This window comes from Akebia trifoliata, chromosome 3 (assembly GCF_017979445.1).
Source record: "Akebia trifoliata isolate Shusen 1 chromosome 3, ASM1797944v1, whole genome shotgun sequence".
Taxonomy (NCBI): Eukaryota; Viridiplantae; Streptophyta; class Magnoliopsida; order Ranunculales; family Lardizabalaceae; genus Akebia; species Akebia trifoliata.
The window spans coordinates 5,407,049-5,432,981 of record NC_141377.1 but is presented as its reverse complement, the minus strand read 5'-3'; the positions used below and the strand labels follow the sequence as shown (position 1 = coordinate 5,432,981).

At 35.6% G+C, this 25,933-nt stretch overlaps 2 protein-coding genes across 5 annotated transcripts; both read left to right on the top strand.

Annotated features, from left to right (window-relative positions):
* The first annotated feature begins 1,667 nt into the window (after positions 1–1,667).
* LOC147405711 (uncharacterized) lies at positions 1,668–10,379 on the top strand. Of its 2 annotated transcripts, none has more exons than XM_086433526.1 (14): positions 1,668–4,083; positions 4,175–4,303; positions 5,371–5,559; positions 5,662–5,997; positions 6,095–6,129; positions 6,770–7,383; positions 7,475–7,594; positions 7,820–7,908; positions 8,021–8,236; positions 8,375–8,650; positions 8,825–8,972; positions 9,068–9,201; positions 9,616–9,702; positions 9,790–10,379. In XM_086433526.1, exons 1-14 carry the CDS (start codon positions 1,813–1,815, stop codon positions 9,874–9,876), a joined length of 4,731 nt encoding a protein of 1,576 aa, XP_086289652.1. In that variant the 5' UTR covers positions 1,668–1,812; the 3' UTR covers positions 9,877–10,379. The 2 variants fall into 2 exon arrangements, with proteins under 2 accessions (XP_086289652.1, XP_086289651.1); XM_086433525.1 differs by having other exon boundaries at positions 7,475–7,675.
* Positions 10,380–16,898: 6,519 nt separating this feature from the next.
* On the top strand, positions 16,899–25,772 carry LOC147405710 (uncharacterized). Of its 3 annotated transcripts, none has more exons than XM_086433522.1 (14): positions 16,899–19,366; positions 19,459–19,587; positions 20,466–20,654; positions 20,736–21,020; positions 21,120–21,154; positions 21,756–22,237; positions 22,329–22,445; positions 23,667–23,785; positions 23,907–24,122; positions 24,196–24,471; positions 24,604–24,751; positions 24,825–24,958; positions 25,418–25,504; positions 25,634–25,772. In XM_086433522.1, the coding sequence occupies exons 1-14, from the start codon at positions 17,126–17,128 to the stop codon at positions 25,640–25,642; spliced, it is 4,467 nt and encodes a 1,488-aa protein (XP_086289648.1). In that variant the 5' UTR covers positions 16,899–17,125; the 3' UTR covers positions 25,643–25,772. The 3 variants fall into 3 exon arrangements, with proteins under 3 accessions (XP_086289648.1, XP_086289650.1, XP_086289647.1); XM_086433521.1 differs by having other exon boundaries at positions 16,901–19,366; positions 25,623–25,761; XM_086433524.1 differs by lacking the exons at positions 25,418–25,504; positions 25,634–25,772 and having other exon boundaries at positions 16,900–19,366; positions 24,839–24,949.
* Positions 25,773–25,933: the final 161 nt, after the last annotated feature.

Genomic DNA, 25,933 nt, shown 5'->3' with positions numbered 1-25,933 from the left:
GTTATAAAAGATGACAATGAAGGTATGGATCTAATTACTTTATTCTCGTGAATATGGTTAAATTTTTTATTTTCAAGGATACAATGTTACCGAATTATATCCTCATTTATAGGAATTTTGATTTAAGATTCTCTTCCTGTAACACCCGATCTCCCTTCTTCCAATCTTCACTATTCAGTTGAATAGTTGAATATTCGATATAATCATTTCATAATTACCACATGTTAGTATTTGAAAAAAATCCTCCACACCAAGTAAGGCCTAAAAGCTTACTATGTTAGTAAGATAAGTATTTCCTTATTTTAATTGAAAATCAGGGTAGTTGGATTTGTATTTAATTAAAAAACACCTTAAGAAATTAAGATAGAGGGGCTGCTGAAAAAATCCACACAATCTTCGTCAACAAAATCGCACTCAACTTTTTCCTTGAGTATCCCAAAGAAAAAAAATCTATGATTCTATACCCTTACCACATCATCCGAGTACAGATTGAGTGAAAATTTTCGAGTCCAGAAATCACAACTCAGAGATTAATGGTGTGGTAATTAGGGGTGCACATTGGATTGGGTAAATCCGAGAACCGAACCAATCCGAAGCCTTTTGGATTTGATTGGTTCGGGTTGAGCATGGTTTGGTTCGGGTACGGATTGTATATAAAAAAAAATCCAATTGATTTGGTTCGGTTTCGGATTAGAGGTATAATAGAACCGAACTAATCCGAAGTATCTATTATTTATATATATATATATATATATATATATATATATATGTTTATTTATTTAAAAATAAAACTCTTTCTTAGTTTCATTCTTCTATTATTTATTTTTCTCTTCTTTAACTGCATCTCCTCTATTTTTTTCTAACAAAAACTCATAAAAATTGTACACAAATCTCTCTCTCAACTCTCAAATGGATTAATCCATTTATAGAAAAAAATTTTAAAAAAATTTGATTCCTTATTTTTTTTACGAGAATCTTTATGTTGTGTTTGTTAGATGAAATATACTAGACGAACTTAGACTTGGATTTGTTATTTTACCATTTATGGATTAGTTTCCTCACTAATCCTGCCAAAATACCAATTTTAAAATTGTAATTTTTTTTTAGTCTCATTGAGCTTCCTCTAATTTTCAATTTATACAGATTTCAGTCAAAATTTAATCATAAGAGTTCCTCTTTTGAAAGAAAAAATATTAGTTTTTCTATTTTGAAAGTATGAGAATCGAGAACCAATCCAAACCAAGGTTGGTTTGGATTGGTTCGGTTCTATAGGATAATTGGATTGGTTCGATTCCAAATTTGTAGAACTGATCATGTGTGGTTCGATTCCAATTTTATAGAAATCCGAACCATGTGCACCCCTAGTGGTAATATTACATCCATTGTTTTGTCGCACACCACTGCTTTTCAGCGGAATCAACTAGGCTGGTTTAAACTTTAAACGAGATTCATTCGGTTCAAACCGGTCGATTCCAAACCGGGTTCTTTAAAAACCATTGGACCGTTTGTAATTGGTGGTCTGTTGTCTTCTACACCACCAGTCTTCACTCTCACAAGGTTTTTCAAATTTAAAAACCGCCTCATCAAGAATTCAAAAATCAAGAAAAACAAATAAAGAAAAATCTCAGCCATTGTTGGTAGCTCTGAGAGAGAGAGAGAGAGAGAGAGAGAGAGAGGAGGAGAGAGAGAGAGAGAATCGATCATAATTTTCTTCCTTCTTGTTTGAATTTCTCTGCTAATCTTGCTAATTTCTCTGCGTTTTTGGATCAAATCGAGTCAAAATCAATGTTCTTTCTCTCAATTTAACCATCAATGGGGCCTAAGAAGCGAGGTTCTGCTGCTAGGGATTCTGCCTCCATGGAAGATGAGCCGAAGCAAAATCGCTCTCAATCTGGTGATTTCGATCAATCTGACATTTCGATCGAATTCGAACGCGAGGAAAACCCAAACTCTGCTCAACTGGATGACAGCATCAAAGCCCTAACTCTCATTGAAGAATTGAATAAGAGTTACAAGGCCTCCGCTATCATCCACCGCATGAAAGGTTTAAATCCTGATATTAATGCATCTCTAATTAATGATCTTAATGAGAAAGAAATAAATTTGAAGGATGCAATCGAATCTGCAAGAAAAGCTATTTCATTGATACCAAATTGGATGGAGTCTTTTAACTTCTACGCTAATCTAATCTACATTGGTTCGAATGATCGGAAAGAGTATGAAAATGTGGTTCAAGAATGTAGTCGAGCATTGTCAATTGAAAAACCCAATGATCCAGCGACGGGTAGTTTGGAGGAGGAATCCATACTCGATGTAAAGCAGAACATTCGTTCGATTATTCAAAAATCCAACATTGCTTTGATATCGATTTGGATGAAGCATCCTTTTACTGAATCAGAGGTTGGGTTGGTTCCCCCGAAACAGATATCGAAAGATCCAATTGAGGTTGAGTCTCTTAAGAAGATCACGGAACCAAGTAATACACTTGAAGAGCTTAAGAAGCAGCTTTCTGTTGCATCAAAGGAGTGGACAAACTTGAGACAGCAAATCTCAAAGCATTTGCCCCAATCAAAGAATGACATGGAGGAGGAGAATAATAAGCGAGTGAGTGATCGTCGTAAGAAGACAGATTTACAGAAGATTGTCTCCTCGGTGATGAAGAAGGGTTGGGTTCGATCTTATTGGGACACTTTGAGTCTCGATCAGATGCATCGTTTACTCGAAGTGAGTGTTCACGATCTCAAAACCCATTTCAAGGATGGATTGGAGATGGAAGTTCTGTCGGAAGCTCTATCTTTTGGCAAAGCCAACGGGAGGTGGAAATTCTGGGTTTGCCCAAGCTGCAATGAGAAACTTATTGATTATGTTTCACTTATGAATCATGTTCAAGGAGAGCACGTAAAAGTCCTATCGCCAAATTTGCAATCTGTTTTTCCTCAAAAAGTTGGAGATGATTGGGTGGCCATGATTCTCAATGGTCCATGGCATCCAATAGATATTTCTAGATCATTAAGAATGCTTGAAGGATCAAAAGATACATTGGAGTCTTCTCCTGATAAGGAGAAAGAATCTAAAGTGGAGAAAACTCAGAATAAGAAACTCGTGGAAACAAGTCGAACCCATGCTGAGAGTTCTAATGATGAACCAATGAGATATGGCACCGTTTCGTGGGATAAGGTATTTTATCGTGGACGTAAGTGGCCGCTTTCTGATGATTCTGAGCGTATAAAGCTCCTTGAAAAAGTTCATGTTTTGCTAGAGGTGCTTCTGAGACGTAAATATCTTGCTGCGAGTCATATTACTAAGGTGATACGATTCACCATGGACAAGATACAACGTATGGTTCATGGTTCCCGGTTTCTTAACATTGGCTTGGAAGAAACACCTCTCAGCTTATGCTTCTTGTCATCTTCAGAAATTAAAAAAATCCTCAAATTCTTGAAAGAGCTCTCTACTTATTGTGGGTTTGGGAGAGAGAAGGATAGCACCATAAATGAGACACCTAGTGTCATCCAGGAATCTGAAATCAGAGAGAGGATCATTCTCTCTGGCGATTCTTTATGTCTCATTTTGGATGACAGTGATGATAGTGATGCATTGTTAAACTGGATATTAGAAGAAGGTCCGTCGAGTGGGGAACAACTGGCTTCATGGAAATGTCTGAGAAATGACAAAACATGTGGTGGATTGGAAATTATGCAAAAAATTAATGGAGCAAATTGCATCTTACAGACCTTGTGCGAGAGGATATGTGAGACACTGAACCATGTAGGAGCTTTCAACACAGTCGAGAGACTCTGTATGGGAGAGCGTAAAGAAAGGGAGGAAGCAACCGAATTCATTTCTCAAAGTTATGAGGTAGTTCTCAAGAAGCGGAAAGAAGAGCTTGTTGAGAGGAAGAATGAGTTGGATGTTATATCAAATGTTCTTAATGAAGCACAGGATCTTAAAGTCTCGCAATTTGGATACGAGGAATCTTTGACTGGCGAAGATGATGATTGGAGAATGGAGGACTTGCTGCATCAAGCAGACACTTGCATAGAAACAGCATTTCTGAGACACAAGGATCAGTTCTCGTTAGAGGTGGGTCTGTTGATAGTTTTATGTGCAAAACTTAAACATGACTTATGGTCCATGCCATCTTATTTTAATGACATTGTATTCATTCTTGTAGCTCAGCAAAACTGATGCAAAGGTCTTTTACACTGGCAATTCTATCTGGGAATTGGAGTCAAAGCTTGGGTCTTTTTCTGCCCATGATTATCGGGCAATTATGTTGCCTCTTCTGAAGTCATTCTTCCAGGTATATAATCGTATTTTTACCTGATTTTATGAATCACATCCCATTTATCAGCCAACACGTATACGTTCAATAACATGGCATAGTTTGCATGATCACCCGGGGCCAGTTCAATAAGAAGAAGCCCAGCTTTCTCCCCCATTTCAAGATTTCTATGGATTCTACAAGAACCCAAATAAAACCTTCCACATCAGGTTTCATCGGCATTATTCTCATGATCTCCCAAGTCAAACAGATCAACCATGCACCCATAGTGTGCAATATCTGGTTTGATCCCATAACCAGTAATCATTTTTCCGAAATACTTAACACCATCTTCCACCAATCTTCCATGAATGCAAGCATTCAGAACACTATTAAACGTTATTGCGTTGGGCTGAAAACCTATACCCTCCATCTTCAAGAAGAGTTCAATTGCTTTTTTTTTCTACTTTCCCCATTTGCAGCCAGACCCGATGTCATTGCACTCAAAGAGTCCACCCTCTTCTTACCTGTTCTTTTGAATGCTTGAACAGTGCTTTCTAAGCATCCACACTTGGCATACATATTAATCAGTGCTGAACCAAGATTTTCTTGTCAAGCTCAATTCCATGCTTGTCGATATAAGCATGGACCCATCTTCCCTGAGCAAGTGCACCCAGATATGTAATTGCAGATAGCACACTAACTAATGACTATTGTTCTTCAAGTTTTGAATCTTTTAGGTAGAAATTTTTTTACTTTTGGATCTTCAGTAGCTCACATTGGTGATCAAATCTGCGATTCTCGAGGGAAAATCAGAGTCTGGTTTGAATTACAAGGTGGTTGCTCTCTTAGATTTTGATTAACAAAATAATTTGAATCTGCAATATTTTTGCAGTGACCTTCAATTAAAATTGAAATTCTCATTGTCGAAAAAAATCGCAGTTTTTTTTCCCATATCATTTGTGCTCTTTGACTTCAATTGTATTTCAAAGTGTAGTCAATTTGGCATTCGTTTTATTATCAGCAATGTTATACCCGATTTTGGTTTGTTTGTTTTTATAGTTTCACCTGTTTGGATATAAATTTTCATCTTCTTTGTTTTATAGTCACACTTAGGGGAACTTGCGGATAAATATGCCACAGAGAAATCTGAGGCTGCAAAAGAGGCATTATTAGCTGAACTTGAGCTCGATGAAAAAAAGAGTATCAATACAGGAGGTGATCATTCGAAACAGAAACACAAGTCAAAGAATAAGAAGAAGAACAAGGGTAACCAAAAAGCCAAGGATTTAAAGGTTGTAAGTGCCTTTGTCTAGTTGGGCTCTTTTACTAGGTGCATAGTTATATAATATACAACTTCATTGGCATTAAGGGTAATGTTTTCTGGATTTTTTCAGGCTACTAGTGATGAGAAGGCTAGAGAATTGTCTGTTGTTGACTCAAAGCCCCCCGATTCTTGTGATCCAAATGTTCATGAGCAGTTGAGACATGAAGGGCCTGACATGGTGCTGAATTCAGAAGTTGAGAGCCCCTCAATTAGCTTTCATGAGAAGTCTCTTGAGCTTTGTGAGGATCCATTAGTGGGAAAGCCTGATATGTCAAGAGATTTATTAGCTGAACTTGTGTTCGATGCCAAAAAAAGTATCAATAAAGGAGGTGATCATTTGAAACAGAAACATAAGTCAAAGAATAAGAAAAAGAACAAGGGTAACCGAAAAGCTAAGGATTTAAAGGTTGTAATTGTCTCTGTCTAGTTGGGTTCTGTTGTTAGGTTCATAGTTATTTTAATATTCGTTGACATTGGGGCTAATGCTTTCCGGAATTTTGCAGGCTACTGGTGGTAATGAGGAAATTTCAGAACAGACGTACGTCTCTTTCTTAGGGGTGCAACTTGGTCCAGTTTAAACCGAACCAAACTGATAGCTTTGGGATGGTTTGGTTTGGAACAATTTGTTGTTCAGTTTGGGGTTTAGAAAATGGAGAACCGATCAATTTGGTTCGGTTCTCGGTTCAAGGCTTGTATAGAACCAGACCAAACTGAGAACCGAACCTGATATAATAAATAAATATATTCATTTATTATGAATTGTTTTAGGAGTTAGAACATAGATTAATGACTTCTTTGTGGATAAACTAATGAATTTTTTTTTTTTTAATGAATAGATTAGTGATTTATTATATGAAATTTTATGTGTATTATTTATTTATTTATATTAAAAATCTGTTGTTTCCAACTAAGTTTATAGGATATTGGCAACCCATAGAAACGAACTGAGCCAAACTGACCTTAGTTTGGTTTGGGTTGGTTCGGTTCTTGTTCTTATTTAGTGGAACTGACCTATGTTGGTTCGGTTCTGATTTAGCCACAAACCAAACTGAGTTGCACCCCTACTATTTCTTGTGCACCCCTGCTATTTCTTGTTAGGTAAACACATGATCCTTCCTTTTTCTTCTTCACCACTATCGCTATTCTTTATTTATTATGTGCTTATGTGCATACTGCAGTCACTTTCCTGTTGTCTCGGAAGACTTGAAACAGAAGGAAGAGGAATTTGGATGTCAACTTGAGATTGAAACAGATGCAAAAATGCCTGAAGAAACTTTGGAGTATCAAATGAGAATCGAGAATGAGGCCGAACAGAAGCTCCAAGGAGAACTACATGAGAAGGCTAGTGGAAGCGTTGTAGAGAACGTGGCACCCGAATTGCCTGTTGTCGACTTAAAGCCCGATTCTGGTGATCCAAATGTTCATGAGCAGTTGATAGAACTACATGAGAAGGCTAGTGGAAGCGTTGTAGAGAACGTGGCACCAGAATTGCCTGTTGTCAACTTAAAGCCCGATTCTGGTGATCCAAATGTTCATGAGCAGTTGATACATGGTGCCAATAGCCAGAAATTTGAGCTGGATCAATCTAGAACATATTCTGGAGGGCCCGACATGGTGCTGAGTTCAGAAGTTGAGAGCCCCTCAATTAGCTTTCATGAGAAGCCTCACGAGCCTTACAAGGATACATCGCTGGGGAAGACTGATTTGTCAAAAGATTTATTAGGCGTGTCTACACAAAGTGCTGAGGGAACTGCATTGCCCAGTGAATCCTCCACCAATTCTGGAGTGCAAGGTTGACAGCTCTTTAATAACACTACATATTTGTTGGTCAAAGTATTCTATTTGTTGGATGTTGTTCCCTAAATCATATTCGTCTCATGCAGGCCTTCCTAACCGAGGAACTTCGGAAGTTTTGCCTAATAATAAATGCCGATGGAAACGAAGGCAGAACAGCTCTACCAAATTGCTTGAAAAGAAATCTCAAGCCTTGTCACCTGATAAAGGTAGATATGAAGTTAGGAATTCGTTAATTGATGGTCACACCAAAGAGCAAGCTACTGCAACGGGTCAGGGGACCCTTTCTGGTGGTCATCATAAACATGGCTCTACTTTGCATTTGTTATTATTATTATTATTGGAATACTAATTACAACCTCCTGGATAGATCTATCTTTCCTATGACATTCTGTCCTTTTATGTTATTTAATTTTCTGATACATTTCAACCAGATGATTTTGAGGCCTCGCCAAATGTGATTGGGATAGGGCTGAAAAATAAAATTGGCGATAACAATTGCTTTTTGAATGTAATCATACAGGTTGGAAAATCCATAATTTCTAGGAATTAGCAAGTTTCCCATTCTATGATCTTTCATGTCACTTCACTTCTACTCTTTTCTGTAGACTCAGATTTTTTCTTGTAAAATGCAGTCCTTGCGGAATTTAAGGCGGTTTCATATTGAATTCTGGGGAAGATCAGCATTATGCCATAAAACTGTTGGAAATCCTTGTGTTATCTGTGCATTATATGATATTTTTGATGCACTAAGTGAATCAGAAACAGAGACTCAAAGTGAAGCAGTTGATCCTGCTTGTCTGAGAGTTGCTCTAAGCAAATTTTATCCTGATAGTAATTTCTTCCAAGAGGTAAATTCACACAAATGTGGTGGTATCTCTCACTGAATTTCCTATTTCACCTCTAATTGGCATCAACCAACTTTCCTGTCTTTAACCCATGTTCTCTTTTATTGAAATATAACTAATAGGGGTAGTACCATTTGACAGGCACAGATGAATGATGCTTCTGAAGTATTGACAGCAATCTTTGACTGCCTCCATATGTCATTTGCTTCTGAATCATGTAAACTCGATGCTGAATTAGAAGAAACCAAATGCATAGGTTCTTGGGATTGTTCAAGCAATGCTTGTATAGCACATACTCTTTTTGGAATGAACATCTTTGAGCGGATGAACTGCAATAGCTGTGGTCTGGAATCCAGATGTCAGAAGTACACTTCATCTCTTCACGACATCAATGCTAATGCTCTTCGAACAATGAAGGCATGTCTCATATTGAGAAATTATTCGTTCATAATCATCGAATCACTTATCATTTCTGTAAATAGGAGAAATCTTAAATTTGGAGAGTTACTGAGATTGTGGACTTGGTTATAAGTTTTTGTAAAGTTAATCTATGGCACACTCATATTTTTTATTTTATTTTGTTGGGCTCAGATTATGTCTGCAGACAGCTCTTTTGATGAGCTTTTGAATCTTGTAGAGACTGATCAGCAATTAGCTTGTGACCCAGAGACTGGGGGGTGTGGAAAACTAAACTATAAACATCGTATTCTGTCGAGACCACCACAAGTGTTCACAACTGGTAAATTGTCAAGTTGTTGAGAAATGAGTTATTCTGCTATAGTGTAATGATTCTTTGTCAGACATCCACAATTATAACTGCTTCTTATCTTGCAGTCTTGGGTTGGCAGAGTGCCCACGAAAGTGAAAACAACATATCTGCAACATTGGCAATCCTAACCACTGAGTTAGATATTGGTGTTGTGTTTCGTGGTCCAGATCCTGGGAACAAACGTTGCCTGGTTTCGGTGGTATGCTAGGATAACCCTCACATATTTTGATTCAAATATTATTTAATTTATTCAAGTTCTATCATTTGTTTCCTTAATAATCTTTATTGATTTACTTTCACTTCAAGGCCTGAAATAAGCGTTTCAGTCAAACAACTCAGTCCTAATCTGATAACAATATTAAATTATGTGGTTGAACAATTACATCTACGTGTTTGTATGTATTTATCTATATTAAGAACTGGATCAATTATAATCAGAAGTTTAAAAGCAAAAAAATGTGTATGAATCACATTGATTTGGGCTGGGTCCAACATGCCAATTGTTGTTTTTCTTTGACGTGTATTTTGAAACTTGATTAATCGTGTTTGTGTTATAGAGAACACACCTCTTATCAATTATTTTGGGCCGTGATTGTTAGTTTGTAATTCGTAGGTTTGCTATTCTGGACTACACTATCTGTGCTTTCTTTATAATCATCAGTATGAAAGATGGTTCATGTATGACGACCAAACTGTCAAGGTAAAAAAATTCATGCCTTTAATTTTGTTCAGTTCTGTTAGTTATGTCCTTTTACCTGGTTTTTCTTTTCGAATTTGACTCATCCAGGTAATGGGCAGTTGGAAAGATGTTCTCACCAAGTGTACAAGTGGACGATTACAACCTCAGATTCTTTTCTTTGAAGCTGTAGATTAACTTTTTTACTTTAATGCTTCTCTCATAATCTGCTCGTTAATGATGGCTTGGCATTCATTCTGTCCATGATGATGCATCCTTGGTGAAAAGTTTTGTACTTGTGTAAGTGATTCTTGTGAGAGCAAATGCTCTCTAGGAAGAAGACCAATGTACTATATATGAGGTTTTTTGTTTCAAATTTGGAAAATAGACGACAGAAGAACTCAAAGTTTACGTATAGGTATTGAAGGGAAGTGCAGTAACCACGAGCTTTACTCAGTGTGAAGGCACAAACAGAGCTTATTTTGCTGACTTCTTAACATGTTTGGCGATTTGTTAATTGCATGTATACAGCATAGTCCCATACAAAGAAGAACAGTTTTATTGTATCCAAATGGTCTCATGTAGATTGTTTTCATTTGCAGAATTAAAGAGTTTTTTGTCCATAGAAAACATTAGAGCCCCTTGGGTCTTGTCATAACTGTAGCTTACAAATGTTATGTGTCAATATAATGTCAATGCCTGGTAAATCTCTCTTTTTTCAATAGTTGGTGTTGGGGAAGATTGAAAGAAAAATGATTTTTTTTTTTAAGAAAATGTGATTTGTAGGTGTATGATTGCACATTTTACAGGAATCACTTTCCTTGAGATGATGATATTCCACTTGACAGGAAAATATTCTCCAAGAAAATTAGAATCCAACCCCCCACCCCCCAATTAGGGGTGTCAATAGGTTGGTTCTGGTTTTGTTCCTAAGGAACTTAGAACCATAACCATTATATTAGTTTGGTTCCGATTTTTGTTGGTTCTCGATCTAGTTCCAAAATAAATGAAACAGGAACTACCAAAAATCACGGGTACTCATCGGTTCCGGTTCTCAAGAATCAAATGACAAAAAGAGTATTTCAAATCATTATAAAAAAGATTTCCTTTCAAAAAATTAACATATTATCAACAAAAATTATTAACTTAATCATAATTTGTTATACTTAACATACAAATTAATTACTTTTTTCAAAAATAAAAATTTATCTTTGTTAAAATTTTAAGTTTCAAGTGATAATGTATATGAAAAATTGAAGAATTTTATATAACATGCATTTATTTTTTAATAAAAAATACCATAAATAAGAACTTGGTTCGGTTCGGTTTGGTTTGAGGTCAAATTGAAACCGAACCAACATAGGTCGGTTCCACTAAATAAGAACTAAAACCGAACCAAATTCCATTGGAATCAAACCAACCCAAACCAAATTAAAGTTGGTTTGGTTCGGTTCGGTTCCATGGATTACAAATATTTTATAAATTATAATAATATCTTTTAATGAAAAATAAACATAAAATTTCATGTGATAAATCACAAATCTATCCATAAAAAGTCATTAGTTTATCCATAAAAGATCACTAATCTATGTACTAACTCTTCAAATAATTCATAATAATTATTATATACATATATATTTATTTCTTGCATAGGGGGTTCAATTATCGGTTTGGTTCAGTCCTATACAAGCTTGATCCGAAAGCTGAACAAATTGATTGGTTCTTCATTTTTGTAACCCAGAACCGAACCGCAACTTGTTCCAAACCACCCGAAAGCTATCAATTTGGTTCGGTTCTCGATTTGAACCAGACCAAGTTGCACCCCTAGTGAAAAGAAATGACAAAATAAATTGGTGCTGAGTACCCACGGGTACCCATTGGATAGAACCTAATTGTTCCAGTTCCTATTGGTTTGATACCATTTTAGACCCAACTCTAATTAGTTCCAATAAAAAGCAATTCGGACTCAGGGTATTCAATTCCGGTTCTAATTCGATTTCGGTTAAATGAGTACCCATTGACACCCCTACCCCCTGTAGAAAATATGAATTTATTGATAATTCTTGGATGAATATTACAAAAGCCCCAATAGGGTATTTATAGGCATTACATCAACCAAGATATATGAAAACTACCTAATATAAATATTCTAGAATATCCTAATTGATATATTCTAAATATCAATATATATTTTAGAATATCCTTCATCACAACCTTCCATTTGTGTGAGATACACTAACAATGATACAATGTATCTCATGCATTTTAATAGAGTGCATCTTATTCTCTAACACCCCCAATACTAAAAGCCAACTATCCTTATGATATTTTGTTGGGTGCAGTCAAATATCATCCATTGCTCAAAAATCATTATTTTTGGATTTCAAATCTTAAAAAGTATCGTGGGATCCACATGGATTATCATATTGGCAATCGAACACCCCCACAACCTTTTAGATTTCATGAAAAACTTCATGGTAAAAGAAAAACAAAACAAAACAAATTTTTTCTAACTTGATCAATGGTGTTAAAAATGGACGGCTACCAAACACCCAAATTTAAAATTAAAATACAACCATAAAAAATAACTTTTAAATTTTTTTTTTTAAATACATAGAATTAGGAAATATGACAAGATGATCTTATTAGGAAATTTCAATTCTTTACCATGGGTAGGAGAAGGAAAATTCTCTTATTATTACTTATGTCATCAGCACCACATGTCAAAACGGTGTTGGTCTGTGAGCAAACAATCACTCAAATTACACGACCTGCATTGGACAAAAGGGCCACCACTTAATTGACTTGTAAGTGCAATATATTATTTCTTCAAGATACAAGTTAGAAAATCAATTGTTCTCTATGGATGTGGATGCTACACAAATAAGATTCCATAACAAAATATGTTGAAGCAGTTGATGATTCATATGATGACGGCAATGCCAGCGATGATGAATGTGTAAAATACATAATACACAGCAAGTACACAATAAAAATTCTGTAATTTTACCCAAAGGTTAAATTTTGAATTTGTATTTGGATGTAATAAAATAGACTAGCTTTTCAAAACCTTCATCGAGTTTATGCATTCTTAAATACTTAAAAAACAATTTCTATGAAAACTAATATTCGCAAACCAAATAGAGTTTTTTTTATTTTTATTTTTTATATTAAGATATGAATTTATTCATCAAATGATAATAAAAAAGATTGTGTGAATATGTCAATTTTTCTATAAAAATATACACAATTTATTATAAGCAAGTTAAAATAAAAACAATTAATCCTTACGTTCCATTTTTATTTTTTTTTATTCAATATTTCTTAGGGTTGTATACAAGAAAATGAAACTATGATCAAATGTAAACGTGGCAAAAAACAAGAAAAACAAAAATATAAGTAAACTGCCCAAACATATTTTGGACGACCCCAATTCCTACAAGCCAAACACACCCCCTATGATTCCTACCAGTTGCTTGCCTACCCAACTGAGAATCCAATATCTAACTCCACTGAGTTCAATAATGAGAAGACTGACCAATAAAAAAAAAGGAGAAATTTACCAAAACTATGCAATTTTCATAATTAATTACCAAAACGGTAAACTGTAGCAATTAATTCAGAAAACGGTAATTTTACCATTTTCAGAATTATTTTATTTTACAAATCGGTAAAAACAGTAAAATATTTTTTTTTTTCAAAAATACCCTTTTTTAATTTTGACTGAAATTACGAATTTCCCCTCTTTTTATCGTCGAATGAAGTGCCATCAAGTAAGATTTTCTCCTCTTTTTACCATCGAGCAAAAGTGAATCGAAATATTTCCTTGGATTTTAAGTTATTGTGAAGGTTATAATTGTAAATGCATATAAAAAATAAAAAGGGTATTTTCGATACAAAATATTTACAATTTATTGCTTTACTGTTTTGGTAAAAAAAAATAATTCTGAAAACAGTAAATTACCGTTTTCAGAATTGATTTGTACATTTTACCGTTTTGGTAAATATTCAAAATTTGGTGCATGTTTTGATAAATCTGCCTAAAAAAAATACTTCTCTAAAAGAAGAATTTTTTTTTTTTTTGTAAAAGCATTAAAAACAAAAATTCTTGCACCACAATAAAATACAAAAAGACTGGCATACCCCAATTTTTACCAAACACACCTCTGTCCCTTTCAGTTGTTTGCCTACCAAACTGAGAATCCAATAACCTCACTTAACTAAGAGTTCAATAACAAAGAAGACTGACAACACAACTACCAGCCAAACACACCCCTATTCCTACTAGGCAAACCTACCTCAAACTGAGAGATCAGTAAACCTTACTTAACTAAGAGTTCAATAACGTACAATGAAGACTGACAACCCAACTACCAGCCAAACACACCTCTATTCCTACTAGCCAAACCTACCCCAAACTGAGAGATCAGTAGCCTCACTTAACATGTCTGCATGTCCTCAAAACCTAAAGTTTTAGACTAAAAACACATTTTTTGCACAAATTTTTTTATGAATCATGTTGGAGTGACCTCAAGTTAGAACCTCATATCGCATTTCTTGACATGAAAGTGGATAGGAATCATAAATACTTTTTCACTTGTATCTCTATAAAAAAAAAACATCTATGATTCTCATACACCTTCACATCAAAAAGTGCAATATGAGATTTCAATCTAAGGTCACTTCAGCATTATTCTCTTTTTATAGACATAAAGTATAAACCATCACAAACAAAATCCCAATTAAGATACCACCGTTTTTCACAAGCAATTTTTAGCCAAATAAAAAACACCAATTCCAAAACATTCAAGCAACCTGATGCCCGCATTTAAATTTAATCCAAATAGAGGTATTTCGGGGGAGAAAATATTTACAGAAAACCCTCACACTGAACAATTCTACCCAAATATCCATCAAATTTCAACGTTATTATATCCACCAAACACCACAAGTGCTAGTACATACATAAAATATAGTAATACCATAACTGATTAATGATAATGTTCACCCAACTAAGATAAAACTTGAAGAACAAATTCAAATTTGAAGAACCCTAGAAGATAAACTTCAGAAATTTGACAAAATACAATGTGGCACAGCAAGGTTTGGAAAAAAAAAACACCCTATGGAGATAGTTGTAGATATGTTTGAGAAATCTGACCAAATTACAAAGTGGCACAACAAGGTTTAGACGAAAAACAACAGCCCATAGAGATAGTTAGAGATAAATTTGAGAAATCTAACAAAATAGAGAGTAGTAGAAAAACAAGGTTAGGGAAAATAAATAACTAATGGAGAGAATTAATGTAGAAGCCACATAGATAAACTTTAGAAATCTGAAAAATACAAAGTGACTCAGCAAGGTTTAGGCGAAAAAAAAAACCTAAAACTAAGGGGTATACTTAAAGATATAAAAAACCCTAGAAAGAGAGAGAGAGATGTTTAAAATGGATTTCATGAAAAAATTCATATTGAAAAAAAAAAAATTTAATTAAATTTTCCTTGATCCCAAGGTGTTTAAAATGGATGGCTACCGAACTCCCAAAATTTAAAATTAAAATTTAATGGTGAAAAATATTTTTTTTTTAAATTCTGAAAATTTCATTTTCCACAAGCCCGTGGCATTGTACCATGTTTTCGGATGCCAAAATGTAACTCATGACCCTTAATAGGATTTAAGTTGGTTTTAACAAATATTTGTTTGTAAGGTAAAATAATATTAAATATTACGAAAGTAAAAAAAGAAGTGTTGAGTCTATTGGAATTGAAATCAAATTTTACACTAGCAGAAATATTTTTTGTTTTTTTATTTTATTTTATACAAAAGATGCTTTTTATTTTAAAGAACATTGTTGGAGATACTCTTAATGCTCCCAAAAATGACTTGATATTATCCTCTACTTAAAAACATATCTGACCATTTAAAGTATGGAAAATTACTTAAATATCCTCGTTGGTGGAGGGAATTCTTTCTAATTAGTCACTAAGTTTTAGGGCTTCTCTTAATAAATAGTACATTTAGTAAAACCTCTCATTCTAATCAGTTCGCAGACCCACGTTGAATCTGCTCTCATTGTTCAAACTCAACGTTTTCATCCAAAAAAATTGGATCTTTGATTAAGTATGGTTTGTCTAAATATTCTCTCAATGATGGATTTGGTGGTTGCTTGTGATTTTATTTGCTAGTGATTTTATCTTTTGATGTTGTATTTTGTTTGAAGATGTAAAATTTATTAATTGATTAAAATAAAATTAGGGATATTCAACGAGTCAACCCGGCCAATCTACCAAAAATTATCTAATTCGGGCTAATCCAAACTCAACTCGATTTTAGAATATTAAGCTTGGGTTAGTGAGCTTAGGCCTGATGGTCGGGTTGAGGGTTCTATCACTTTGGTTCAAACTTAGATTCACCATCCAACCTGCCCAGGTTGCAGCCCTACTTAACACATCAAAATGTCCACACAAACCTAAAATTCAGATAAAAACATTTTCTTTGTACAAATTTTTTATAATCCTACTTTATCTTAGAATAATTAACGTACCTTCATCAACAATTCCATAAGATCCAAACAATCAAGTATTTATGATAAAATTTGATAAAAAAATTTAATTACAAAAATCCCCATAAATTAAAAAATCTCTACAATTAAAAGACTTCTTTTATAATCAACTCATGACTTTGGCCTTGCACGAGGGACTAACATAAATATCCAGAATGTCCTCATTTCACTTATGATGCTTGCCCATCATTATATTACTAGAGTTTACTTATGCCTATGACATGTGGACAACTTCTTTGAGGTTAAGGGTGCAAAAATGGTAAAATAATAAAGTTGGAGGGATATTATTAAAAAACAGAAAGAAGATGAGAGTATTATTGAAAAAGGGGTTTGGTTATATATCCCTGTAAACTTATCTCCATTGCTTCAATTCTATCTATGAACTCCAAAAATTACTCAAGTGGGTGCAAATGGCCATTTCGTTGTGTGCAAATAGCCACCCCGAATAGGCATAGATTAATGGTGTGGTAATATCAAAAGTTTCCTTTTTTTACTTGCACGTCATCAGTGGTTTTAGAGGAATCAATTCGACCGGTTTAAACGAGATTGGTCGACGCCAAAACCCAAACCGGGTTTAAAATACATTCGACCGTTAGTTAGTACTTGGCGGTCTGTGTCGTCTTCTTCACTCTCATAGTCTCATGTCTCACAGTCTCGCAAAAGTTTTCAAATTTAAAAACCTCCTCATCAAGAATTCAAAAATCAAGAAAGAATAAAGAAAAATCTCCGCCATTGTTGGTAGGTTTAAGAGAGAAAAAGAGAGAATGAAATCGCAATTTTCTTCTTTCTTGTTTAAATTTCTCTGTTAATTTTGCTAATCTGTCTGCCTTTTGTGGATCAAATTGAGTTAAAATCCATGCTTTTCGCTCTCAATTTAATCATCAATGAAGCGTAAGAAGCAAGGTTCTCTTTCCAGACCATCTCCCTCATCTACTGCTGCTGCTAGGGCTTCTGCCTCCATCGAAGATGAGCGGAAGCAAAATCTCACTCAATCTGGTAATTTCGATCAATCTGAAACTCCGATCGAATTCGATTGCGAGAAAACCCTAACCTATGTTGGAAAGGAAAACAACAGCAAAGCCCTAAATCTCTTTGTTGAAGATTTGAATCTCCGTTACAAGATCTCCACCGCTGACATCCACCTCTTGGAAGGTTTAATTTCTGTTGAAAGTGCAACCCTAATTCGAGATAGTAATAAGAAAGAAATACATTTGAAGGATGCAATGGTATCTGCAAGAAAAGCGGTTTCATTGTTTCCAAATTGCATCAATTATGTTCATTTCTACGCTATTCAACTCTACTTTGCTTCAAATGATTGTAAAGGGTATGAAGAAGTTGTTCAAGAATGTCATCGGGCATTATTGATTCAAAATTCCATACCAGTGTCTGGTGTAGCACATAATATGAAGCCGGACCTTCATTCAATTATTCAAAGATCCAACATTGCTTTGATATCGATTTGGATGAAAAAGATTACTGGGGAGAAGGCTGGGTTGGTTCCCACGAAACAGATATCGAAGGACTTAATTGAGGTTGAGCATAATGAGAGCAAGAAATCGAATAAGAGAATGGAAGAGTTTAAGAAGGATATTTCGGTTCCCACGAAACAGATATTGGAAGACCCAATTGAGGTTGAATTGCGTAATAAGAGCAAGAAATCGAATAAGACAGAGGAAGAGCGTAGGAAGGAAATTGAGGTTCGTGTCACTGCTGCAAGAATCTTGCAACAGCAGCAGAAATCTACTTCACCCCAATCAAAGAACGACGAGGAGGAGAATTACCAAGCGAGCGAAAAGATTGACCCCTTGGTGGTGGTGAAGAGGAATCGGATTCTATCATATTGGAACACTTTGAGTCTCAATAAGAAGCGAAGTTTGCTCAAAGTGAGTATTCACGATCTCGAGGCCTATTTCAAGGATGGATTGGAGATGCAAGTTCTGTCAAAAGCTCTATCTTTTGGCAAGGCCAATGGGAATTGGCAATTCTGGGCTTGCCCAAGGTGCAATGAGAAATTTGCCAATTATGATTCACTAAAAAAACATGTTCGAAGGGAGCACGTGAAAGTCCTATCGATATCTGTCTTACCTCAAAAGGTTAGAAATAATTGGGTTGCCATGATTCTCAACGGTCCATGGCTTCCAATAGATATTTCTAATGTATTAAGAATTCTTGAAGGATCAAAAGATACATCAGAGTCTTCTCCTGATAAGGGGAAGGTAACTTATCTTGAATGTGAGTGGCCACTTTCTAATGATTCCGAGCGTATGGAGCTCCTTGAAAAAGTTAAAATTATGCTTCAGTTGCTTCTGAAACATGAATATCTTACTGAGAGACATATTACTAATGTGATACAATTCACCATGGACAAGATACAACATATCCCTCACATTGGTTCACGGGTTCTTGACATTGGCTTGGAAAAAACACTGTTTGGCTTATGCTTCTTGTCACCTTCACAGCTTAAAAAAATCCTCAAATCCTTAGAAGAGCTTTCTGATTATTGTGGGTTAGGAAGAGAGAAGGATAGCACCATAGATGATGAGACACACAGTGTCACTCAGGAATCTGAAATCAAAGAGGGGATCATTCTTCGTGGCGGTTCTTTATGTTTCCTTTTGGAAGATAGTGCTGATTGCGAGGCAGTGTTAACCTGGATATTAGACGGTCCTTCGAGTCAGGAACAACTAGCTTCATGGAAATGTCCAAAGGACGATAAAATACGTTGTGGAATGGAAATTCTGCAAAAAATCAATGAGGAAAATTCCCTCTTACAGAGCTTATGCGAGAGTAAATGTGAGCAACTGAACCGTGAAGTAGCTTTGGAGACAGTTGAGAGATTCTGTCTCAGAGAGTGTAAGGAAAGGGTGAAAGCCACCGAATTTGTTTCTCAAAGTTATGAGGTAGTCCTCCAGAAGCAGAAAGAAGAGCTTGTTGAGAGGAAGAATGAGTTTGAAGCTGTATCAAATGTTCTTAATGAAGCAAAAGGTCTGAAAGTCTCACAATTTGGATATGAGGAGTCTTTGACGGGCAAAGATGAGGATTGGAGAATGCAGGACTTACTGTATCAAGCAGACACTTGCATAGAAACAGCATTTCTGAGACACAAGGATCGGTTCTCTGTAGAGGTGGGTCTGTTGGTAGTTTTATCTGCAAAACTTAAACCATGACTTGTGATCCATGCCATCTTATTTTAATGACATTATATTCATTCTTGTAGTTCAGCAAAATTGATGCAAAGATCGTTCACACTGACACTGCTATCAAGGCAATGGAGTCGAAGCTTGGGTCTTTTTCTGCTCGTGATTATCAGGCAATTATGTTGCCTCTTATGAAGTCATTCTTGCAGGTATATAAGGGTATTTTTACCTGATTTATGAACCCCATCCCATTTATCAACCATCACATATATGTTTGAAACAGGACATAGTTTGCACGATCACCCATTTCAAGATTTCTATGGATTCTACAAGCACCCAATAAAGCATTCCACATAAGCACATCAAGTTTCATCGGGCATTGTTCTCATGATCTCCTTTGCCTTTTCAAACAGACCAGATGTCAATTGCTTTTCTGCTTTCCCCATTTGCAGCCAGACCCGATGTCATCGCATTCCAAGAGTTGACACTCTTCTTACCCATTCCTTCTAATGCTTGAATCATGCCTTCTAAGCATCCACACTTGGCATACATGTTAATGAGCGCCGAACCAAGATTCTTGTCAAGCTCAATTCCATGCTTCTTGATATAACCATGGACCCACAGATACACAATGACTGTTGTTCTTCAATTTTTTAATCTTTTGTTAGGAATTTTTTTAATTTTGGATCTTCAGTAGCGCACATTGTACTGAAATCTGTTTTGATGGTGAAGTTTTGACCAAATCTGTGATTCTCGAGGGAAAATCAGAGTCTGGTTTGAATTATATGGTAGTTGTTCTCCTAGATTTCGATTAACAGAATTGATTGGAATCTGCAATATTTTTGCACTGAACCTTCAATTAAAATTGAAAAAAAAAATTGCAGTTTTTTTCATATAAGTTGTGCTCTTAGATTTCGATGAAATTGTAAACATCATTTATTTGACTTCAATCGTATTTCAAAGTGTTGTCAGATTGGCATTTGTTATATTGTCAGCAATGTTATCTTGATTTTCTTTTATTTGTTTTTATAGTTGCACCTGTTTGGATATAAATTTTCATATTCTTGGTGTTAACTCTCTTTTCCAGTCACATTTAGAGGAAATCGCGGACAAATATGCTACAGAGAAATCCGAGGCTGCAGAAAAGGCATTATTAGCTGAACTTGCGCTCAATGAAAAAAAGAGTATCAATAAAGGAGGTGATCATTTGAAACAGAAGCATAAGTCAAAGAATAAGAAAAACAATAAGGGTAACTGTAAAGCTAAGAATTTAAAGGTTGTAGTTGTCTCTGTTTTGTTGGGTTATTTTGTTACAACTTTGTTGACGTTGAGGCTAATGCTTTCCTGAATTTTGCAGCCTAGTGGTGGTGAGAAGGCTAGTGGAAGCATTGTTGAGAACATGGCACCAGAAGTGTCTGTTGTTGACTCAAAGCTCGATTCTGGTGATCCAAATGTTCATGAGCAGTTGAGATCTGAAGGGCCTGACATGGTACCCAATTCAGAAGTTGAGAGCCTATCAATTAGCTGTCATGAGAAGCCTCGTGAGGATCCATCAGTGGGAAAGCCTGATATATCAAAAGATTTATTAGCTGAACTTGCGCTTGATGACAAAAAGAGTACCAATAAAGCTAAGGATTTAAAGGTTGTAATTGTCTGTCTTGTTGGGTTCTTTGATTAGGTGCATATTTTTTAATATACAACTTCATTGACGTTGGGGCTAACGTTTTCCTGAATTTTTCAGGCTGGTGGTGGTAATGAGGAAATTGCAGAACAGACGTACGTCTCTTTCTTAGGGGTGCAACTTGGTCCGGTTCAAACCGAGAACCGAACCAACTGATATCTTCGGGCTTGTTTGTTCAGTTTGGAACAAGTTGCGGTTCGGTTCTGGGTTTAGAAAATGGAGAACCGATCAATTTGGTTCGGTTTTCCATTCTAGGCTTGTATTGAACAGAACCAAACAGAGAACGAACCTTATATAAGAAATAAATAATTATGAATTATTTTAGGAATTAGGACATATATTAATGACTTCTTTATGGATAAACTAATGAATTTTTTTATATGAATAGATTAATGATTTATTATATGAAATTTATCTTTATTATTTATTATTTTATTAAAAATCTGTCTTTCCAACTAAGTTTATAGGATATCGGCAACCCATAGAACCAAACGGACCTTAGTTTGGTTTGGTTTTATTGGCATATCGGTTTGGTTCTGATTCTTGTTTAGTGGAACCAACCTATTTTGGTTCGGTTCTGATTTAGCCACAAACTGAACCGAGTTGCACCCCTACTCTTGTTAGGCACACAGACATGATCCTTCTTCTTCACTACCATAGCTATTTTTTATTTATGTGCTTATGTGCATACTGCAGTCACTTTCTTGTTGTCTCGGATGACTTGAAACAGAAGGAAGGGGAATTTAGACGTCAACTTGAGACTGAAACAGATGCAAAAAAGTTTGAAGAAACTCTGGAGTATCAAATGAGAATCGAGAATGAGGTCAAACAGAAGCTCCAAGCAGAACTACATGAGAAGGCTAGTGAAAGCATTCTAGAGAAAGTGGCACCAGAATTGTCTGTTGTTGACTCAAAGCCCGATTCTGGTGATCCAAATGTTCATGAGCAGTTGAGGCATGGTGCTGATAGCCAGAAAATTGAGTTGGAACAGTCTAGAACATATTCTGGAGGGCCCGACATGGTTCTGAGTTCAGAAGTTGAGAGCCCCTCAATTAGCTGTCATGAGGATCCATCGGTGGGGAAGCCTGATTTGTCAAAAGATATATTAAGTGTGCCTATACAAAGTTCAGAGGGAACAGCAATGCTTGGCAAATCCACTACCAATTCTGGAGGGCAAGGTTAACAGCTCTATAATAACACCACATATTTGTTGGTCAAAGTATTCCATCTGTCTGGAAGGTGTCCCTAAATCATACTCGTTTCTGGCAGGAACTTTGGAAGTTTTGCCTACTGGTCAATGCCGATGGAAACAAAGCCGAGGCAAACAACAGAACAGCTCTACCAAATTGCTTGAAAAACCCCCTCAAGCGTTGTCATCTGAAAAAGGTAATTATGAAGTTAGGAATTTACCAATTTACTGTCGCACCAAAGAACAAGCTACTGCAATGGCTCAGGGGACACTTGTGGTGGTCATCATGACCATGGCTGTACTTTGGTGCACTAGACTCGGACTGTTTACATTTACTCTTCTTTCTACCTTAGGTTGAACTTAGTAATTTTAAATTTTAACTTCCTCGTTATTATTATTTATACATAAAGAACAGCAATGTGACTTCAGTAAAACTGAATCCCGCCTAAATAAACAACCCTCAAAAAAAACTTTTGAACTCCTTATACAAGTTACACAAAAATTCATAAAACCTAGAAATTGAAGGTTATAAGCTACGCCTACCCAAGCAACTTTTTTTTGTTGGATTCACAACTAGATTTGAGATGGCCTCAAAAACAACAAAGCAATCCCACAAAGAATTTGACCTAATTATAGCAGGCATCCAAAAAAATCAATTTCTAATCAACAAACTGGAGGAGATGCAGCGTCTAGCCTCCCGGTGTCCACTTGCCTACACATCAGTCTACCAAAAGCCTCAACTACCAAATTGAATAAAATGGAGATAGTGGGTCACCTCGCCTGAGGGCTCTTGAACTCTTGAAAACACTTGCAGAAGACCTATTGAACAAAAATTAAAATGACAACGATGATATGCAATTCTAAAATTAATCCACCTTTCATTGAAACCCATACAACCTCAGGAAATCCGAAGCATGGTCACACTCCTTTTCCAGATCGATTTTGCAGACAATACCAGGTTTCTTGGATCTTAACCTTGAGTCAATACATTTGTTTGCAATTAACACTTTGGATCTCAGCCTTGAGCTTCATTATTAATTATCGACATCAGTCTATTGCACTTCTATTCAAACTAAGGCTACTTGCATAATTCAACAAACCTAGGTGGTATCCATATGGTCATGCTAATATGATAATATGGATACTTCTATAACACTCATATTTCATTTTACATTTTTTATGTCGGTTACTTATTTTAGAAAGTGCAGACTTGTATTACATCTTGAGTTACCCATGACACAAAATTCACTCATAGGATGATCCTGACCTTGTAACACTCATATAACACGCATATGCATTTATTATCTTACTGCAGTAATTACTTCGACATTGGGTACCTGTACTTCCATCTCTATGTTACATGGAATCACTAAGCAGTGCTGGTGACATTCTGACCTTTTATATTGTTTTATTTTCAGATACATTTCAAGCACCGAATGAAGTTGTGGTCAACAGCACGAATGGAAAGAATGTGATTGGGACAGGGCTGAAAAATAAAGTTGGTGATAACAATTGCTTTTTGAATGTAATCATACAGGTTGGAAAGTTGGAAAATCCATAATTTCATAGGAATTAGCAAGTTTTCCATTCTATGATCTTTCATGCCACTTCACTTCTACTCTTTTCTGTAGACTCAGACTTTTTCTTGTAAAATGCAGTCCTTATGGAATTTAAAGCGGTTTCGAATTGAGTTCTGGGGAAGATCAGTATCGTGGCATAATACTGTTGGAAATCCTTGTGTTATCTGTGCATTATATGATATTCTTGATGCACTGAGTGAATCAGAAATAGAGACTCAAAGTGAAGCAATTGATCCTACTTGTCTGAGAGTTGCTCTGAGCAAATTTTATCCTAATAGTAATTTCTTCCAAGAGGTAGATTCACACATAATAAATTCGTTTTCTCTTTTATTGAAATAAATCTAATACGTGCAGTACTGGTTGACAGGCACAGATGAATGATGCTTCTGAAGTATTGGCAGCAATCTTTGACTGCCTTCATAAGTCATTTACTACTGAATCACGTAAATTCAATGCTGAATTAGAAGAAAACAATTGCATAAGTTCTTGGGATTGTTCAAGCAATGATTGTATAGCATATACTCTCTTTGGAATGAACATCTTTGAGCGGATGAACTGCAATAGCTGTGGTAGGGAATCCAGATGTCAGAAGTACACTTCATTTTTTCACAATGTCAATGCTAATGCTCTCCGAACAATGAAGGCATGTCTTGTATTAAGAAATTATTTGTTCATAATCTTGGAATCACTTATCATTTCTTTAAAGAGGGGAAATCTTAAATTTGGAGAGATGAGATTGTGGACATAGTTTTATGTTTTTTGTAATTGGTTTCAGATTACATCTAAAGACAGCTCTTTTGACGAGCTTTTGAATCTTGAATCGATTGATCGCCAATTAGCTTGTGATCCAGAAGTTGGCGGCTGTGGAAAACTCAACTATATCCATCGTATTCTGTCAAAGCCTCCACAAGTGTTCACAACAGGTCAATTGTCAATTTGTTGAGAAATGAGTTATTCTTCTATCACTCATAATAAGTCTTTATTCTTATCTTGCAGTCCTGGGTTGGCAGAGTGTCCATGAAAGTGAAAACAACATATCTGCAACATTGGCAATCCTAACCACTGAGTTAGATATTGGTGTCGTGTATCGTGGTCTGGATCCCGGGAACAAATGTTGCCTGGTTTCGGTGGTATGCTAGAATAACCTTCACATCTTTTGATTCCAATATTATTTAAGTTGCTTTTGTGAATGAGATTAACAAGCAGTTATTATAGTTCGGTCACCTATTTCCCTTCATAGTCTTTATTGATGAACTTTCACTTGAAGGTCTGAAATAAGCGTTTCAAAGAATTGGATCGATTATTATCAGTAGTTTAAAAGATAAAAGTTGTGGATGAATTACCCGATTGAGCTATAGAGAGTGTTGATTTCTTCCAGATTGAGATGATCACCATGATTTAGCAATGTAGTCCGTTTCCGTCCCCCCCCCCCCCCCCCCCCCCCCCCCCAATTACTTGCAATTCATTCAACCTTGTGCAGGGTCTAACATCGACGTGTACTTTGAATTCCGATTAATCATGTGTGACTTGTTAAAGAGACCGTTTCTTATCAATTATTTGGGCCCTGATTGTTATTTTGTAATTCATAGGTTTGCTATTATGGACATCACTATTTATGCTTTATTTATAATCATCGGGATGAAAGATGGTTCCTATACGACGACCAAACTGTCAAGGTCAGTTTCAATTTTTTATTTTTCTATTTTTATATATATATATATATAATCTTGTTTAGTTCTGTTAGTTATGCCCTTTTACCTGTTTTTTTTTTTTTTTCAAATTTGATTCATTCAGGTAACTGGCAGTTGGAATGATGTTCTCACCACGTGTAAAAGAGGGCATTTACAACCTCAGATTCTTTTCTTTGAAGCTGTACATTAACTTTTACTTGATGCATCCTCTGTGATAGCAGTCATAAGAAGTTTTTGTTTCAAAATGAGGAAAATAGATGACGAAAGAACTCAAAGCTAAGATATTGGTATTGAAGAGAAGAGCAGTAACCACAAGCTTAACTTAGAATAAATGGACGCATAGGTTGTTTTCATTTGCAGAGTTAAAAAGTTTTTGTACATGGAAAACATTACAGCCCCTGGGTCTCGTCATAA